The sequence below is a fragment of the Pseudorca crassidens genome, chromosome 16, assembly GCF_039906515.1.
Source record: "Pseudorca crassidens isolate mPseCra1 chromosome 16, mPseCra1.hap1, whole genome shotgun sequence".
NCBI lineage: Eukaryota > Metazoa > Chordata > Mammalia > Artiodactyla > Delphinidae > Pseudorca > Pseudorca crassidens.
In genome coordinates this window covers 56474681-56494079 of record NC_090311.1, presented here as the reverse complement: position 1 = coordinate 56494079, position 19399 = coordinate 56474681, and the positions used below count along the sequence as shown (strand labels likewise).

At 42.9% G+C, this 19399-nt stretch overlaps 1 protein-coding gene across 3 annotated transcripts in view; it reads left to right on the top strand.

The window, feature by feature from the left end:
* The window catches only part of LRMDA (leucine rich melanocyte differentiation associated), a 1270435-nt gene extending 1255760 nt beyond the window's left edge, over window positions 1-14675 (top strand). The window contains exon 7 of one of the 3 annotated variants that reach the window (XM_067710443.1): window positions 14344-14675. In XM_067710443.1, coding sequence (XP_067566544.1) covers window positions 14344-14423 — 80 coding nt within the window. In that variant the 3' untranslated portion in view covers window positions 14424-14675. The remainder of the gene's footprint in view (window positions 1-14343) is intronic. The other 2 variants (XM_067710441.1, XM_067710442.1) reach the window with 2 other exon arrangements.
* The last annotated feature ends 4724 nt before the right edge of the window (window positions 14676-19399 follow it).

Sequence of the window (19399 nt, the reverse complement as noted above, 5' to 3'; positions counted from 1 at the left end):
TAAACTTGCTCCCATGATTGGTGGATTTGGTTCTTATCGGGGTGTGTGTGTGTGTGTGTGTGTGTGTGTGTGTGTGTGTGTGCGCGCGCGTAGGGGGGATTTGTATGTACCAGGATAAGAAGGGATTTCTGGAAACCGTTCATTATATTTTCAGTTACTCTTCTCCCCAGCCCTATGTAACTCTTACCAAGAAACATTTATTGAAAGTTGTCATGGTAACTACAATCCAGAGCCATCCTCATGGTACCAAAAATCAGGTTGATTGATCAGCTGCATGACTGATGATCCATTGGACTCCTTCCCTCTCTCCCTCTCCCAAGCCCACACCACTTCATCCATAGCTGCCCCATCCTGGGCAGAGACTGAGAGGGCAGGCCTTATGGGGAAGGGAAGTTGGCTTGGTCATCTGAAGAAGGATGGAAGCTTATATATGTGCAGTGACTCTAGACAGCCCCTATCTTCTAGGGAGAAGGGTGGAGTCCCCCTTCCCCCTCCCCACCCCCACTTCTACACTTCTAACTCGTGGAGCATTCTGACTTCTTTTGCCCTCTTCTTCCCTGTCCCCAGTACTCATTTAAACCAAATTTTAATTGTATAGCATTGTTGGAGGCCTACCAAGAATTACGTCATCTTCCTGGGGTCCTGAGCCCCACAGGAGAGGTCACGTGGGCTTCGGGGCAGAAGAGAGACAGCTCACAAATCTTCTAGAGCCACGTTGTAGCCTGCAGATGGAATTCACACTGTGGTCCAAAGCACAGTTGCTCCTCCGTCGGCCACCCCTGCCTCCATTCGGAGTCTTTCTTTTGCTGAACTAACGACTGGCGCTCGGGGAGTCTAATATCCGCGGAGTCTGGGCCCTCAATTACCGTAATGGCTTATAATGAGATTTTGGCCAAGTAGCAGGTAGCAGGTTATTACTTCCTGCTCAGCATGGGCAATGTCTACGATGTTAATTTGTGTGGCCGAATGTGGCTCAGAGCTGGGCATCAAACTGTCAGAGCCAGATGTATTCTATTAGGTGGGAGGCTCACGTTGGCCCACGGGCAATTTTTTTTTCAATAATGGAGGCATGTTAACTCCCCGCAGGGTGAATCTTGACAAACTCAAGCCAGCCAAATAAAAGGGGTAATATTCCAAGCCATCAAAGTAGTATGTTCCAGAGACAGATAACACCTGGTGCCACCCACTGTCAGCAATGTCTCTCTGACCCAGGCCATTCCATCGATAGGCAAAAAGTATACCCCTCTTAACATTGCTGGAGAGACTCTGGTGCCTTCATTAAGTTTTAATGAGCCTGACCCTAATGAAGACCCTTATAATATGCTCTTCTATTGTTTACTTTGTCTTCATTTTGGCAAGAAAAAAAAATGTTCAAGAGGTTCATATTGCTCGTATAAATTTCTTTCTGCTATTAATTCTTACTTAACCTATAGTTTCTTTCTTTGGCATTAGCGTATATATATATGCGCTTTTTGTCCAAAGCAGGTTAGAGATTGGGGAGTTGAAGATCAAGAAGTAATGAAAAATATTTTGGCATTTTGCTGTGAGAATTGCTAGTGCCCAAGAATTATGCTGTGCTCCCTGCAATGACATACTTTTAGTTATTTTTTTGTAATGCCGACTTCTTTCTGTTAGATCATATATCAGCAGATTCTCTTCGTTTTCCTTTTGGAGAAAGCAATTTAAAGTGTCCTGGAATTAGGAAAGATTATAGTAATATCAGTATAGGAAAAGTTTGTTTGGAGTCTAATGAAGGGCAGATGGAGGCTGGACTAATGGGCCTAAGAAGGAAGGTCTTGTCCTCAGTTCTTGCAGAGTTTGAATTATGACAGACCCCGTTGTTACTGGGTCTGCTTAATTTTATTTGAGAGGTTCTTTTTTGCAGCTTGAAGAACGAAAAAAAGAAAAAAAAGCAACTTGTCTTTATTTTCAATGACTCTCTTGAGAAATTTTAGCCTGAAGAACCAGACAGAACTGTGGATGTTTTCTCCCCTTTTGATGTGAGCTTTCTAATAGGAACAGACCTGAAACCCAAAAGCAAATTTCTGCTTGAGAGCAAAGCCAAAATTCCCATTCAAACTCTGCAGGAGGACCCCCGCTGCTCACATTTGTTCATATAAGATTCTGTCATTTTAGAGGGAGGCTAAAGACTTTCTGGGAAATTTTTTCTGCAAGTTTTTTTTTCTTAGTCTTCATAAATTATGGTTTGTAGGTTCAGTTCCAATCTACTTATCCAAAAAACTCTTTTCTTCTTTTCTTCTGTTAATGTAATCTGCACATCACTTAAATTTAAACTTTCATGATTTTTGTTTTATATTAAAGAGCCGGAGCAATCTATTATTAATTATTATTTTAGGTATGGTGTTTTTTCAGGCTGCTGTTAGGAAGACAGTAAAACCTCCATTCACTAAAACTCGATACACTAGGAATCTCAGTCAACCGGATTTTTATCTCCGAATTTGAGTGGTGTTGCTTCTACAAGAAGAAAAACTGATGTCAAGAGTTTTACTTTTTTAAAAAGGGAAAAGGGGGCCCTTTTAGGTTGTCCTAGAACATTGTTTCTTAAAGTGTGGCCCCCTAATCTGCAGCATCACTACCACCTGGGAACCAGCAAAAATGCAAATTCTTGGCCCCAACTCAGACCCCCTAAACCAGAGACTTTGGGGTGGGGCTCAGCAATCTCTGTTTTAACAAGCCTTCCAGGTGACCCCATGCAGGGGAAAGTTGGAAAATCACTGACGTGGGGACAAGCCATGCAATTCCTCCACCTGTCAATGTCCAGGAATGTGTAGCAAACTCTGGGGTTCAGAAGAAGTATTCCGAGATCCTTGCATCTCTTCTACAATGATAAGCAATCTATTGAGTATCTCATGAAGCATGGGTGAAAAGCCATCATTTCTGCCCTTAGGGAGCTCCTATAAAAAAGTGGTCTAGGGGCTTCCCTGGTGGCGCAGTGGTTGAGAGTCCGCCTGCCGATGCAGGGGACACGGGTTCGTGCCCCGGTCCGGGAGGATCCCACATGCCGCGGAGCGGCTGGGCCCGTGCACCATGGCCACTGAGCCTGCGCGTCTGGAGCCTGTGCTCCGCAACGGGAGAGGCCATAACAGTGAGAGGCCCGCATACCGCAAAAAAAAAAAAAAAAAAAAAGTGGTCTTAAGACCTTGAGAAATGTTCAATGAGCAGTCTTCCCACCCTAGTGAAACCTCTTAACTGTATCATCCTCACTGTAAATCCTCAAAGAACTCCTCATGGAGTGGCATTGACATATATACACTACCAAATGTAAAATAGATAGCTAGGGGGAAGCAGCCGCATAGCACAGGGAGATCAGCTCCGTGCTTTGTGACCACCTAGAGGGGTGGGATAGGCAGGGTGGGAGGGAGAGGCAAGAGGGAGGAGATATGGGGATATATGTATATGTATAGCAGGTTCACTTTGTTATACAGCAGAAACTAACACACCATTGTAAAGCAATTATACTCCAATAAAGATGTTAAAAAAAAAAAAAAAGAAATCCTCATGGGTGGTCACCATGAGATATCTAGTAAGACAGTAAAATTGAATTTGGTTTTGTATAGTGTTTCATGTGTGAGAGAAAACTCAGGAAAAGTTTCTGCTGAACCACGAATTAATGAGATAATTTAATTAATTAACTGGAACCCAACATTTCCCTACTGGCTAGTCAATCTCATGACTGTTATATTAGGAAAGTCTACAGGAAGAAAGTGTGAGAGCCTATTTGCTTCACTGACCACTTGAGCGGGTTCTCGGCTGACACGGAGAGTCACACCTGGACTCCACTTTCCTCTAGTCCAGTAGATCCAATTTTTGTTTACTCCCTTCTCTGATGGAATCCACTCATTTATTTGAATTCTACAGATTCTCATTTAAAATGCCATTCCCTAGAATGTCATACCTTTATTGCTGTTTCAAAAATAACATGTTTGAAATCCCTGGAAACCCATGAATACCTTTTTCTCCTGAAGGGAGGTGGTCATTTGTTGTTCTAGGCGTGAAAATAATCACTAGCCCATGGGCCAGAGACCAGTGATAGGGACCACATGATGACCAAAACAGAAGCTGGAGTTATGATTTTATTTTTGAGTAGTTTCTACCTCTCTTTTCTTTCTTTCTTTGTTTCCTAATTTTTTATCGGAGTATAGTTGATTTACAATGCTGTGTTAGTTTCAGGTGTACAACAGAGTGAATCAGTTATACATCTACATATATCTATTCTTTTTCAGATTCTTTTCCCATATGGGTTATTACAGAACATTGAGTAGAGTTCCCTATACTATTCAGTAGGTCCTTGTTAGTTATATATTTTATATAGAGTGGTATGTGTGTGTGGTAATCCCAAGCTCCTAATTTATCTACCTCTCTTTTCTGATTAACCTGGACGTATACTCAGAGAGGGACGACAACAGCAGTGGGTAGGAGGCAGCCAGGATTTGCTTGGGTAGAGTACATACGCTTTTTTTATGTTTTATTGATGCAGGTTTTATTTAATTCTTATGTTTTTTCACTTTTTTCCCTATCAAATGATGATTAGTAACTCCATGCCCTTGAGTGGCATATTTCCTTTTGGACTTGCCTGATAAAAATCTTTTTCTAAGAAATGTGGGAAGCTATCTCGGTTTATCTTTGCGTGTTTCTTTACATTTATGCAGGTAATATGCAAATTTCCCCAACTCCTGAGCCTAGAAGATTAATTAGAGCAATTGATAGTAAAGAAAATTAGTCCCTGAAATCGAGATCAGAGGCATCCAAAAAGCGGGGGTGGGAGTGGGGGGGTGGGGGGACTGAGGGGGTGTCTGGGAGCCCCATTCCCAGAAACCCTTCAGCACAGATTGAGTAATCATGACATATTGATCATTGCAGAACTTATAACTGGTGACCGAAAGCACAGTGTGACTTTAATGGCCCTCTCTGAATCGTTGCCATCGTTTATTTTTTTTAAGCAGCTGTTTTTCCTAAATTCATGCTGCCCTCTAGTGGCCATGCCCCCAACCTCACTTGAAAGGTGGCAAAGATGAATGTGGAGATAATGGTGGGAATGGCAGAGGGGGTGAAAGGGGGAAATTGTTTTCTTTTTTCTCTCCTGTCTGAAAAATTTCTGAGTTCCTTGGTCAAAAACTAAGAAATAAAAATGAAGCTGTACCACTTGACCACTGTCCATTGTGACTGACAGCCTGATTTGTGGGACGTCCATCTTTGAGCAGCACTGAGGGAACTTCATGAATCTGAACTCATTTGCATCCCATCTTGGTGTGCACTTTGGAATCCAGCCCATCTCAGATCCATTAAACGCCACTTAGAATAGGGAGGTGGGAGAGGGGAACACACTCATGCCACATGGCTTTGAAGATTCGTTTCCCCCGTTGGAAAAGTAGGTAGGAGTCAGCATAAGTCAGGTTGTGGATCTTTGACATTCTCCTGTCCTAAGGGCAATCCTATAATTCAGAGGGATTTGAACTAGAAAGGTAGCATTGCTGGGACTTCCCTCATGGTCCAGTGGTTAGGACTCCACGCTTCCACTGCAGGGGGCACGGTTCGATCCCTGGCTGGGGAACGAAGATCCCACAAGCAAGTAAGAAAGATAGCATTGTAATTGTTTAGTGTCTGGTCAGGTACTGTGACTTTGGGGAAGCCACTTAGAACCTCCTCTTCTCCTTAACGAAAATGAAGATCTTTAAATTCTGTCCCAGGGAGAATTCCTCAATACGTTTAAAGAAATACTTTCAAAGAAAATTTTCCTATTCTGTGTTCAAGCTTACTAGGAAGTACAGCAAAATAATAAAGTGTCATAGGAGTGTAAAAGTAAATCATTGCTTAGGAAGTCAGAGTGAAAACTGTTTCTGGCTTCATTCTTAACTGGCACAAAAAAAAAAATGTAACCTGAGAATAAAACCCAAAATCTGGATTGCTAAGAAGATTTAGTAGTGGTGGGTTGTTGGTTGTTTTTCTTGTTTTCGTTTTAGTTTGGTTTGGTTTTGTGGAGGAGGGATGTTGTTGGAGCCTGGAAATATTTACTGTGGTGTTTGACCGCTGATACTTACATGTTCCTCCTTGACTGAAATATAGCATGTGTTGAGGTAAGAGCCAATCATATTACTGATGTTCAAACCAGGAGTAAGGGAGCCCACCCTCAGATCTGGAATTCTTTCCCATCCGTCTGGCCTACCCAAACGACCCCCGGTACAAAATAATTGAAAAAGCGTTGACGGGCTTCCCTGGTGGTGCAGTGGTTGAGAGTCCGCCTGCCGATGCAGGGGACACGGGTTCGTGCCCCGGTCCGGGAAGATCCCACATGCCGCGGAGCCGCTGGGCCCGTGAGCCATGGCCGCTGAGCCTGCGCGTCTGGAGCCTGTGCTCCGCAATGGGAGGGGCCGCCGCAACAGTGAGAGGCCCGCGTACCGCAAAAAAAAAAAAAAAAAAAAAAAAAAGCATTGACATCTGAGGAAAAGCATGTTGACTCTGTTTCCTTTCCAGGATTCACATCATGGAAACATCCGCTGCCAGATAACTTTTAAATCTGTCAGCTTAATATTTCCTCGAAGTGGAGAGGACATTGAATGGCCTGGTCAGGTCTGGGTAGGGCCACAGCATCTGCAACTGGAGCACAGAGACCAGGGACTCACACTGGGACAGCAGATCTGGTTACTAGGGATCCGCTCAAAGGTGCAGTTATCTCTCGGACTTGCACCCGATTGCACATTTCCCACTAACAGGTTATGTGAGGGAGAAACTGGCCCTGCATTTTTTTTTTTTTTTTTAATCCTCTCCTCCCTCCTTCCCCTCTTCTAAAATGGCAAGCCTCGTTTCACCTGCCCTGGGAGTCCAGAGTGCATTTTCCACAGGCTCTGGCTGCCGCTCACGTGACTATTCCTGCAGCCTCCCTGGGCAGGGAGATTGGCTTCTCGGCCTTGCATTCCTCTCGCCTCCAGTAGAGATTTTGCCAGTATACTTTCCCCCCTGACTGGTTTCCTTCCCCTGCTTTTTTCTTCCTTACAAACACGTGAGTGACGCTTGACAAGGCCCAGCGTTTGTCTAAGGAGGCCATATAATCTGCTCTCTCAGTGGAAAGTTTAACCTTAAGTCGAGCCTCACTGGAGGGGGCCGAACATTGGGGCCCCATGTCCTTATCTCAAAGGGATACGGTGCCTACAATTGTGTCAGCTTTCTTCCAGGATATCCAAACCTTTGCTTTGGTAGCTCCTACTCTGTTTTTTGAATGGTGCTTGGTAAAAAGCAGCGTAACATAACCCCACAATTTATTTCCTCTCTTGCATCCAGAATACTTACATTTGTCCTGTGTACTCTTTGTGCTAAAAATAAATAGAAACCACCATTTACTTGAATCTGTAATAAACTGACAGCAACTAAACCTGCACATCACACTATTTATTATGGATGAAAAAGTGACCGAAGATTTATATCTTGTCAGTGTATCGAAAAGTGCACAAATTCACGGGAAGGAATTAGCCTTTGTAGAAATAATGAAAACAAAATAAAATTGAAGTGAACTGAAACGACACACAATAAAATGTGTTGCCTGAATTTCAGCAGAGGACTCAAGTCTTCCCGTCACAATTTAGATCTGCAAAATTTTACCCAAGGAAATGTAACCTTGTGAAAATAAATGACTTGAAGAGGTTTAGAAGGTAGAACCGGTAAAATTTGATATTCGCCAAAAGCTGATGGAGGATTTTCACCCTAATGTAAAACATCACATGGAAAAGAATTGATCCCATTGGAAATAAATTCAATAAAAGAGAAATGAAAATGTTCAAAATAGAATATGGTTTAACTTTGAATTTAAAAATTAAGGAATTAAATTTGTGAAATGTAGTAGTAACTATTTCTACAGAAAGTAGTAACTAATTTCTAATTAATTTCTAATTAGTTCTGAATAAATAATGCTTTCTGAAAGAAAAAGTACCAGGCTTGTTTATGTGTTATATTCATAAGCCTGAAGCCAAACCATCCCGGGGGGTCAAAATGGCAGAATTCAAATGTCCACCATTGCAAAATATCAGGGTCAGCAGAGCAGGGTGAGAATACCCGACCTGGGGTTGTTTTGTATAATAGAGGAGAAGAGCTCAAAAGAGTGAGCTCATTTGAGAGACTAGGCAACTTCCGTCGAGCAGTGTTGTTTGACGTGATCACTGCAGTACTTAGCAAGGACGGTGTGCCCACCAGTCCACGGAGAAGACAGCAGGTGCCCTTATAGACGTTTTGGGGTTTAGCAAGCATTGCATGACCGTGGCACCGCATTCCAAGCTAAGCTGCAGATTATAAGCTGAGACGCTTGCCTGAAATCATGCTCAGCTAGTTTGGGAGGAAGTCCCACCTTCTTTGTCTTCTCTACCCTTTCATGGGTCAGGCGGAGAGCCTTTCCCTGTTTCATTTCCAACCTAAGGCTTCCCAGATGTGTCTGCAGATGAAAGGAAAATATGCCCCTCCCCACCCCCGTGGAGGATGGACTTTGTCCTTCCCCCAGAACTGCTCCTAAGCAGCGTCTTCCCTTAAGACCATTTTAAAATCTCTCTTCATTTTGCCTCAGTGTTTAAGTAGCTTACGCTGAAGGAGGATGTTGTCCCAGGAGCCTGTAATTCTGCAGGCTCTGCTAAATCCTGTGCGATGTCCACGGCAGAGTCCATCACACAGGCTGGCCTCAGGGTATTGCTCCAGCCACTTCTCAAGATCATAAAACATGGGTGTTTATTCCTTCCCAGTTCCCAGTTTACTCAGGACCCGCACATAACAAAGTCCGAGGAATGTGCTTTCTGGGGAACGTCCTTTCTCCTGTGTGATGTTTACAGCTCTTAAGCCTGGATGATAACGTTCAGTCCACTGCTCTCTTTCCCACCAGACATCGTGATTGCTTTGTTTTTGTGGGAGGAAAGTGTTGAGCATAAAAACAACACTAGTGCTGAGGAATTGAGGCTGTTGCCTTCTGTTACTTTGCCCTCTCCTCTAGTAAGGCAAGCATTTAAGCGGTGTATAGTTTTTAAAAATTTCAAATGCCTGTCGTCTTAACAGAGGTTAAAATATGAGTGTTTAACAGTTGAAATTCCTTACTTTGTGGATTCTGTTTAAATTGTGGTATTTAATGGTATTGATTAATGTATCTATTCAAATATTTATTGAACACCTCCTTGGTACTAAGCACTGTTTCAACCACCTGGTATTAGAAATTGGGGAGGAGGGATTATTGTAGAGGTGACATGTTAATGGTATGTATGGTGTCACGTGGAACTTTCCATAATAGACAGGAAGGCTCTCTGAATACTCTTTCCGTCTCTGGGCCCACCCACTTCTTCACAACATTGTCATCACTCTTCAGAGGCCGTGAAGAGGCTAGTTCCTTGCTTTCCCCATACAGATTGGAGAACAGGAGTTCCATGAGGAGCCCCCTGCCCCTTGCCTGTTTTGTAGCACTAGTTGGAAGGTGCTAGTGACCACAAACAGATTAAAATCTGTTTGTCGTTGCACAGTTACACTTACAAACCTTTGTGATAATAGCGTTTAAAACAGCGATTACCGAAACTAACATTAATAGTGATAATAAAATCGAGATTTTACTTTTTCCGTTTTACAAACATGAATTTATTGGTCCAACCCATATTCCATCATCAGATACGTTTTCGCATTTGTATGAGTAAAGATGATTATTCTTTCACAGCTAAAATATTAATGGTAGACCACTTACTCTGATGTGTAGTCTTTAGTTCTGTTGAATATGGAGTTAGAAGACTAGAGCTTATGTCAAAGCTAGGGAGATATAGGCTAATTAGTGGTAAGCACTTCCCAGCTCTGGGTATGAAATACAAGTTGCAGGAGAGTTAGTGGAAATTCTTTCCTTGGGGATTTTGAGGTCCAGCAGAGCTCCCCTTCTGTATCTAATGGGAAAATGGACTGGATGGGTTTCAAGAGCTGCCTTGGTCCAAATCAAATTTTGATTAACTGACCACTGGCTCTGCCTCCTACATCAGGCAATATGGTACCTGGCGTCCTTATCTTCATAAGGGAAACATTCAGAAATGCTAAATCATCTGTTTCAGAACTAAGGTGGAAATCTGGGATACCTGGCCCCTTGCCCTCATTTTACAAATGGAGAAACCAGCCCAGTGAGGGAAAGGTATGTGCACATAGTCACTTAACTATTAGGGGTAGAGCTGGATTTAAATACAGGCCTTTCTCCACCTCCCCTTACTAAATAGATGGTAGGGCGAGGCCATCCAGAAGGTCAGGGAGTCCTGAGGTGTTTGCTGGATTCTGCATGGCTGTGCGAAGACGTCCTTCCCAGGACACTCAGGGTTTTCCTCAATACCGTCCCTGCCACCATCACAGTGGGGCATCCAAGAAAAGAGGCTGATTCCCACCCCCGCAGGCAGCCCCAAGGTCATAACTTAACCTGTATAAGTAGAACACTCACTCCAGTGAGGGGAAACATCTAAAAGAAAAAGGACCTCTTTAAAACAGATTCTTCCCACTACAGTTTTTTCCATAACTATAGCTTTAAGAACTTACGGCAACAGCAGAGCCGGCTACTTAAGAAAAATTAGGGGCCTCATTTGGCAGGAGAGGATTCCCGAGGGGACAGGGCACTGTCATTTTTCCAGGGCCTCCCAAAAGAAACCCCCCACAGACAGCTACATGTCAGCCTGATGCATGGCAAGCCTGCTTCGTTTATTATGGGCAATGCCAGATATTTTAATTAAAAACACTACATACGGCATTAAATGTGTTGTTCCCCTTCCAGTCCCAAGACGTGTAGAGTTCGGGGAGACACAAACAAGGGAATGCATTGCAGATGTACACAGAAACCACCGCCTACCGAGTCACCACCCGCGGGTTCCCGAATTCCAGCCTCGGAGCGCCTCGCTGTCAAAATGTCCTTTGCAAGCAAACTGTTTCCTCTGTAAATTTTCTCAGTTTATGGCAGTTGCCATGTTGGAAGGAGGAAGGCCAGGGGGAGAGCAGAAGAGAGAAGCCCGCAGTCACCACGTGCCTTCATTTATGAGCGGCTCCTATGAGTTTACAAATAACCTTCGTGATAAGTGAAGTCTTATGGCCACACATGGGACTGGGCGGGTTTTTTTTCCTCCCTTGTTAATGTTATTTACTTACTTATTTATTAAATACAAAAGTCCCCTTTGGGGGGGGTAATCCCTTCTGAGCTGCGAGCTCAGGTAGGCGTCTCAATGGAGGCAACCACCTGGTTAATTTAAGCAATCGTAGGCGGTTCAAGTTCAAAAATCTCATCCGATTTTAACTGTCACTAGCCGGCCCGCCTGTCTCCCCAGGGGAGCAGCGACAGCAGCTGGATTTCGTTGTTGGCTGCCAGGCTGTCCCCGCGCCTCCTGGAGGAGCCCGCAGACTGAGTGCCTTCCCTTTCCGGATTTTATTCAAGGTGACAGCTCCTCACACGTTGGCGCTCTGATCACCCCAAGTAGCTGGGATATCGGCAGGGGATGAGTGTGGTCCTCCTGCAGAGCCCAAATTTAGATTGACTGAGGTCATCCTCGGGCCTCGTGACCCCAGCGCTCTGACAGAACAGGGCTGCCAGGAACTTGGCCACGGCAGCGAGTTTTGTAATGATGTCTGGGGAGAAACGTTCTGCTGGAGAAGGCGAAGAAGACCCCAAGTGCTAGGGAGTGATGTCAGCTTTCGTTAGCGGGGCAGACAGCGTTAGAATATCTTGGCATAATATGGCTTTGGTATCTCTGTCAGCATCTCTGTTTTCTGTCACCACACACAATCCTGGGCCTGTCTCGAGCCCTGACACTGTCTTTTCAGATCAGGTTATTGCCAGCCCAGAGATGCGTTCTGCCCCCCACCACACAGCCCCTTTGTTTGAAGTCGGCCCTCTTGTCATTAATGCACTTGATGTCTATTTAAATCTGAGGGTGAGCACGGTATCTGTTTTCCCGTCAAGAGATCATTGACAATGTTAATACCTCATGTCCTTGCCTCGTTTTCCAAGCTCTGACACTTTGCCACAGTCTCCTGCATTCATCAAACAGCCCTCTCTCACCAGGGTGTCTATAAACATTCTTGCTTCCAGGCCCAGAGGAACAGGGCAGGCCTTAAAAAGGACTTTTATCAATGCTGATCAGAAAGCAGGGCTGGGCAGTGTGGCTCAGAACATGTCACCTTCCTCCACATTGTGGTCCATGTTCAGGAATATCCAGCCTGTTTCCAGAAGGGCACTTTCTGTCCAGGTTGTATCTAGACTAGGCAAGGTCTGCAGTTGAGATTTACCATGGAGAGAGCACAGAGAAAAGAATTCAATCCAGAATGTGCTGGAGAGTTTCCCGGAGCAAACGCACCCGCTGGTGTGTTGTGTGTGTGTGTGTGTGCGCGTGCGTGTGCGTGTATGTGTGTGTGTCTGCCTTTCCTTCTCTTCTGTGTTCTTTATAATATCTGACAGCCCTATCCATTCCTTTTTATAAAAATTCCTGCTGTCCTGGTGCTGTAGAAAGAAATTAACATCCCTCGGCCTCATCCTTCCAGATTCTTGAGGGTTTATTGGAATCAGTTATGTTCAAGGAAGCCCCTTGCAGATTTTCAGAGACTTCTGAGACACTCCCACCCAGGCCTGCAGGGGATGCTGTTCCTGGAATGCAGCCTCCACGGCCATGCCCACAGACCCGTCCTAGCATCGGTGACAATATCAGCACAACTCCAGGTGCTACGTAATTCAGCACAATAAAGGGAACAGCTCAGTGACAACCACCAAAAGAATAATTTAGGCCCCAAGAAGGGTCTCAGGGAGGTTTCATCCAAGCTCAATGTTTCCAGGCTCCAGACCAATACTGAAAAGCAGAACTTGGGGGTTGGGGGGCCAAGGAAAAAGCATAGCCAAAGGGGAAGAGTGGTCCACAGTGAACTTGCTCAGGGGACCATGGCAGGAAATGGAGGTGATGACAGCCAGCTCACGGCCCAGTCTGAGGCCGTGGAATGATGTCATCCCCTCCCTATTGCCAGCTTGCAGAGATTCTGAGAACCCAGCAATTCTCCACTTTGTCCCAAGCCATCTGAACCAAGGAGCATTTGCCTTGTCATTAAAAGTTTCTGAGAGTCATTTTTAATCCATGTTTAAGAATACGGTCTACAGTTCTATAGTGGAGAAACACCTCCTGTACAATGACCCAAGTATTTACCACGGAGGACTTCTGATTTGAAGAACCTGAATAATTTCAAGTGCTAATTTATCCCAGATGAATAGTAGATAGCGGTTGCTTGTTTCACACTATCATCAAAATAATGGGGAAAAAACATGTATATAGAAAGCTATTTTTACAGACAGATTTGTAGCTCATGAGTTTATGTTTTATGGACACTTCTTTGGGTTGTTTCTTTTTTTTCTGGTTATGCACCCTTCAGAGACTCACAGAGTATTAGTAATAAGACAATTCCATGAAGCTGAATTTTAAGTTTGTTTTTCTAAAATTAAAAGGAAAAAAACCCAGGGTGGCCAAAAGCAAATTGTAGTTACAGATATTTTCTTGGAAAAACTGATGTTTACTTAATAATACTGTCAAAGTAACTGTGGCAGGTGATTTCTTATAGATATTTAGAGTAAATATTGAGTTGATTGAAAGGTGTGACCTTATTCTAGGGGCATCGTTTATAGTTAAGTCCTCTTATGACCTCCGTGAATGACAGGAAAGCTGTATAGGGAGCCGCAAAACTATTTAAAATAAAACTGAAGATGAAAATCAAGTGCATTCCAACCTGAGAATACAGTTCAGGATTCCCCTGTAAGAGGAAGCCATTTAACGTCAGAGGCTCCGTTACTTTCCATGTGGCGTTTTGTGGAGACCACAATTCTTCCTTAATCGTCCATTATGTACTTGATGTCTGCTGGGATTTGGAAGGTTCTCTCTGGAAATTAACAAAATTGATTCACGATAAAGATTTTGAAAAGAGCCACATTCTGGGAAGATTGTTTTATATCTTTTGTTTGGGCTGGGCCCATCTTTAAACTCTTAATTTTCCATTTTTAGAAATTCTACCAAGAGAACTTGGAGAGGGAAGAGGGTTTTGCTTTGTTTTGAGAAGTAATTGACCACACTAGAAAATTCTCTAAAATGTGGAAAAGAAATCATGCAGGAAAGTGTTATTCCTAGGAGCCTGTGCTCTGGTGACATTTTATTTGAATGTCAACTCTGAGGCCAAGAAAATAGGGTCCTTCCCTTCTGGGGCTTAATCCGTTTGCTGCCACCCATGCATGGGATCTGTGATTGTGTTGTATTTCTGCCTTGCAGCACCTGTGTTTTCTTGCTATACTACTTGTGCCACCTGTAATGATGTGTATCTTTTTATTTGCAGGTGTCCTGGGGAAGTGTCGCTATGTTTACTATGGGAAGAACTCAGAGGGCAACAGGTTTATCCGCGATGACCAGCTCTGAAGGCAAGTTCTGTATGCCTTAGCCAGTGACATGAGAGTAAAAGAAAAAAGGGAAAGCAAAAATAAAGAAAAAGCTAAACGAAAAGACAATGGCCCACATCGCTTTTCTGTGGGAAAGCTATGACGTCAGCTTTTGGTACCTTCTGCTGACTTTGCCAGGCCTGTCAAGATCATCCTTCTGCCTTAGACTGAGTGGTCACATAGAGATTGACATGATTGCCCTTAAGCAGGTCTCATCCACCACAGTGACAGACAGCGGTGGCGAAGCACCAGGGCTGACAGGATGAACACCATGATAGATTGCCTGGCCCCTCCACTGCTCACAGGGGAGCAGAGGTCACACCTGGGGCCTCCCTAAGCATGCTCAGTGGCTTTAGTCAAGTGAGAGAGACTGTGTCTTTAGCTTGCCTACTGAGTAGAGATCCTCCTAATACCATCGTGCTGTGGGTTTATTTTCAGCGAGAGAGTCCCAGTTTAAAGGAAGGCTCTACTCCCTTATTTCCCTTAAATCTTAACCTCTTGTATTCTGCATGGTCCCCTCCCACCCCACCCCCATCAGCCTTTAGCATCTTTATCACGGGCAATGCACTTCAGTTTGCAGTTTCTCAGAGAACAGAAGAGGTAAGTTCTTAGACACATTGTGCGTTTATGGTGAGCTTTGTGTTCTTAGCATTCGTGTATTGGAGTAAGTTGCCTTCCCTAAATCCCTGACTACAAAAACATGGACTTTATCATATTTTGTTCACTTAGAAATCCACTTCTTGCCCTGAATGCTAGTCAGTGTCAGGCATCTTTCACAACACCGGGTTCTGGTTGTACCAAAGGCTCTTATTTATTTGTTTTTAACCACACACCCTCCCAGCTATGTCTGTAGCCATATGTGTGTTTGAAGCTGGCTTGCTCCTTTGGGTGCTATTTACAGGGAGTGAGGTGATAAGAGATGGAGTGATAGGTCAGGAAGTTAAAAAGGAGAGTGAAGACTGCAGAAAACACTCACCAGACCAGACGGTTTTTAATAAAAGGCACAAAACCCTTTGAACTTGGTATATTCCTCAGAATCTCTCAGAAATGAAATCCACAGCTTGTGAGATGGTCTTTGTGCACCTTTGGCTCTATTCCAGCCCTAACGTTACAAGGAAAGGAAGCGTGATCATACTGGTTGGGTGGCTATAATTCCATTTAATATACTGGTACACCAGTAGAAGATGTTTGAAAGGCTCGCTGCTCTTGACACAATAGCGTTTATTTTTGCTTTCATTTGGACCAGGTTCATTGTCCTGGGTCTCCCAGTATTCGGTTAGTTTGAGGACAGCAAAACATGAAAGAGAATCCTTCCCAGTTATAGATACCAAATGACTAGAGAGCAGCTATAGTAAAAGTCTTTAAAGACTCAGAACCCGCAAAAATCACTGGAAAATAAAATATTTCTAAAAAAAAAAAAAAAAAAGACTCAGAACCCCTGAGACACCCAAGAAGAACCTGCTTTCTCTGTTTTAGTCCATTGACATGGCCTCTGGCCTACTGAGTCAACACAGTCCTTGAATGACTTGCGCTGGGGCTGGCAGCAGTCGGTCTTGCAGATTACACAACACTTGGTGATCAGTTATTGAGACAAATTTAGATGGAACTCCTTAAGACCATTAATTATTAGAGGATATTGAATGTTTGGCTTTATCTCTCAAATCCGTTAATAACCAGAGTCGAGTACCTTTGCTCTGTTTGATCTACAAAACAGCATTGGGATAATGCTTTAAATGAGTTGAATTCAGTCCCACCCTGGTTCTTTGTTTGGAAGCACCAACACGTGTTTTGTCCATGGCATATTATGGGCAGCCAGAGTTCTGTGCAAGGGCAGCTAGACTAGTCCAATGTCACATCCAATCTAGCGGCACATATATCCTTGTCTTTATAAAAGGCTTTAACCCTGCCTCAAACAATAAAAAAGCACTTGTGAACTGACCACAGAATTTTTCCATCTTTATTTTTCTTACTTGTTTACTTTTCTTAATGTCAGAACCATTTGTATCATGCACAGGAATGTCTCCCTCAATGCGAGCTTTGGAGGCAAAAAATATTTTTGGAGTGAGTTATTGACCACACTGTTTCCCTCTCTTTGGGTTGTTTATTTTCTTCCAAAATGGTGTAATAACTTTAACTGAGATTAGCTTTAATTATAATTTACATAATCGCCCTCACGACAGTATATTCATCTTAATGATAGAATTATAGTGAGTTTTGTTTCTCTTAAAAGAGGGTAATGATAATGAACTTGTATTGGGTTGTTTACAGTTCCACTGTTTGTTAAGCAAGATTTTCTGTGCTTGAGCTAGATTTTGGTCTGAATTGGCAGAGGGAGAAGCAATGTGGCATGCTTATCTTAAATCCCTAGGAATTTCCCAAATGTTGTATTTCAAAGTAGAGAATTAAAAGGTAATAAATTCAATGCAAGCTCAGACATATTTCATACCCCCTTTCACCGCTTGGTCTTTCTGCTTTTGACCCTATTCCACTGAGCTTTTTCTTTGGGGATCATGGTGCCAGGCATCCCTGTGTCCTCTCTCCCAGGACACCCATCTGACTTGAGAGCCCCCTGCAGTACAGGCTGTCCTGGGAGTCCTCTGTTGCCTCAGCAAAGTCAGGACAGACTGTCTCTTTCCTAAGTAATGTAATTTTATAGAACAATTTGTTCCTTGAGGAATAATGTTTTCAATTGTGGGGAATCCTATTAAAAGTACAACTATTACAATCGTTTGCTTTTACTTTTACCAGCCGTGCTCATAAACCCTCCATCTGTTTGTTGCTTTAAATAGAGGAACATTATAAGAGATCATTACTTGATCAGGCTGCACGTCTGAATGTTGTGCATTTTCACACATTCACGTGTGCTGAGGAATACAAGAAAGCAAGCCACAGATTCTGGATGAAAGGATTTTTTGTTTGTTTTGTTTTGTTTTGTTTTGTTTTGTCTCTGTGTGTGTGTTTTCCAGCAGAGATGTATCTTGCACATTTTCCAGGGAAAATGTCTTTCTTGCTGCTTCTAAGAAATAACCTGGCTTTCTCGTCTTTCGTAATATGCAGATCAAAAACAATCCACAGGGCTCTTTTCATCAAAACAATAACAGTGTTCAGTGGTTGCTCTGCATAAGAGCAGGCTAAGTCAGGTGTGTGTCGCTGCCTAATGCCCAGGGTGGACAACACAGGGTCCACTGGGACCCTTACGTGTTGGCCATACAGCACAGCTGATCCAATGTGACATTCACCATCTGCTTTTCCCAGTTCTCTTGCCAAGAACAAGCCTTCACCAAAGAAGGCTGTTAGCATGACTTGACTCTGGTCTCTGTAACGTGTCTAAACACCATGTTGTAAACTACCGTGACAAACACCTAGAAAGGGAAAGAACACTGGAGGGGTAAAAAAAACATGTTGGTTACCTGTTTGTATGACAAACAGACCATCAGCCTTTGGTGGAGTATTGTATGTTATTTCTAGTACATCAGCAAACACTTAAGGGATTTGAAGAACATTCAAAGACAGTCAGCTGTCTGAAATGATTACCTTCCTACACATTTACCTGAAAATTTCCAGCAGTAGTAGTTCACCTTTGGGTAATTATAATCTTAAATGTTAAGTTGTCACTTTGTGGGCAGAGTAGGTAATGTTATTTGTCCATATTAATGTAGTAGCATATGCTAATTTTTCTAAAGCAGCATGGAATGTGGCAACCTAGGACAAGGGAGTTTTCCTAAGAAAGAAGAGAATATTCTAAGTTTGGAATGTGTCTAGGGACGAGTTGCTAAGGTGAGAATGATGCAAGTGGTAATACATGGAATTATACCAAAGGAGAGTGTGAAGCAGAGCCTGACGCAGAATTAAAGTGGGGACTCTTAGTGGATAGTGATATAGGGGGCTGAGGGAATAAGGAGAAAGGAAGGGAAAAGACAGTTGATGCCAATTAGAAGATTTGCTGATGTTTAGCACTAAAGTGGTGTTGAGCAATATTTTCTCCTCAAAATGGAATCATCCTTAAGTGGGGAGTGCCACCATTCAGTGATGTTTTACAAGTTTCTCTGCCTAAGACAATGAAGCAGTGTGGAAAAGGTTGATGACAAAGCACTGTGGGAATAAATGATCATGCATGCGATGGCTACATATGAACAAAGATGACTACGGTTTGTGTCCAGTCTTCCACAGAAACCAGCATCCTAAGGTTAGTTCCCTAGCTCTTTGTGGGACTGAATATGCTGGCGATAGGATTTGACTGTCTCTGGGTGCAGGCAGTAGATGATAACTCAACTCATAGGAGGAGTGGATAACATCTAAGTTCAACTGGATGACCTGAATTAACATGCAGAATATTCTGGAAATAATTAATGTTTATATTGTGCCACATTGATTAAATCAAGTTTTCCTTCTTTATATTGGAATAGGAATGAATTTGAAATGCACTTGGGGATAATCTCCTTTAGACACTAACTTTTCAATTTGAGTATTTGTAATGAGAGGGGCAAAGGCACCTTATGGTGGGCTTAACCAAGATATTCAGATTATTCAAATTATGGAGCCTCAAAATAGGTAAAAAATTAATATACATTATCCATTTACAAATGTTACATTTATTAAACAATAGTTTAAATAATAATAATTAAGTGGTGCTATAAAAGAAATTACATTTGGAAAAATGCCTATTCAGTTCTTTTGCCCATTTTTCAATCAGGTTTCTTTGTTTGTTTGTTTAAATGTTGAGCTGTATGAGCCATTTATATATGTTGTATACTAATCCCTTATTGGTTGTATCATTTGCAAATATTTTCTTCTATTCAGTAGATTGTCCTTTTGTTTTGCCAATGGTTTCCTTTGCTGTTCAAAAGCTTTTAAGTTTCATTAGGTCCCATTTGTTTATTTTTGCTTTTATTTCCTTTACTTTAGGAAACAGATCCAAAAAATATTGCTATGATTTCGGTCAAAGAATGTTCTGCC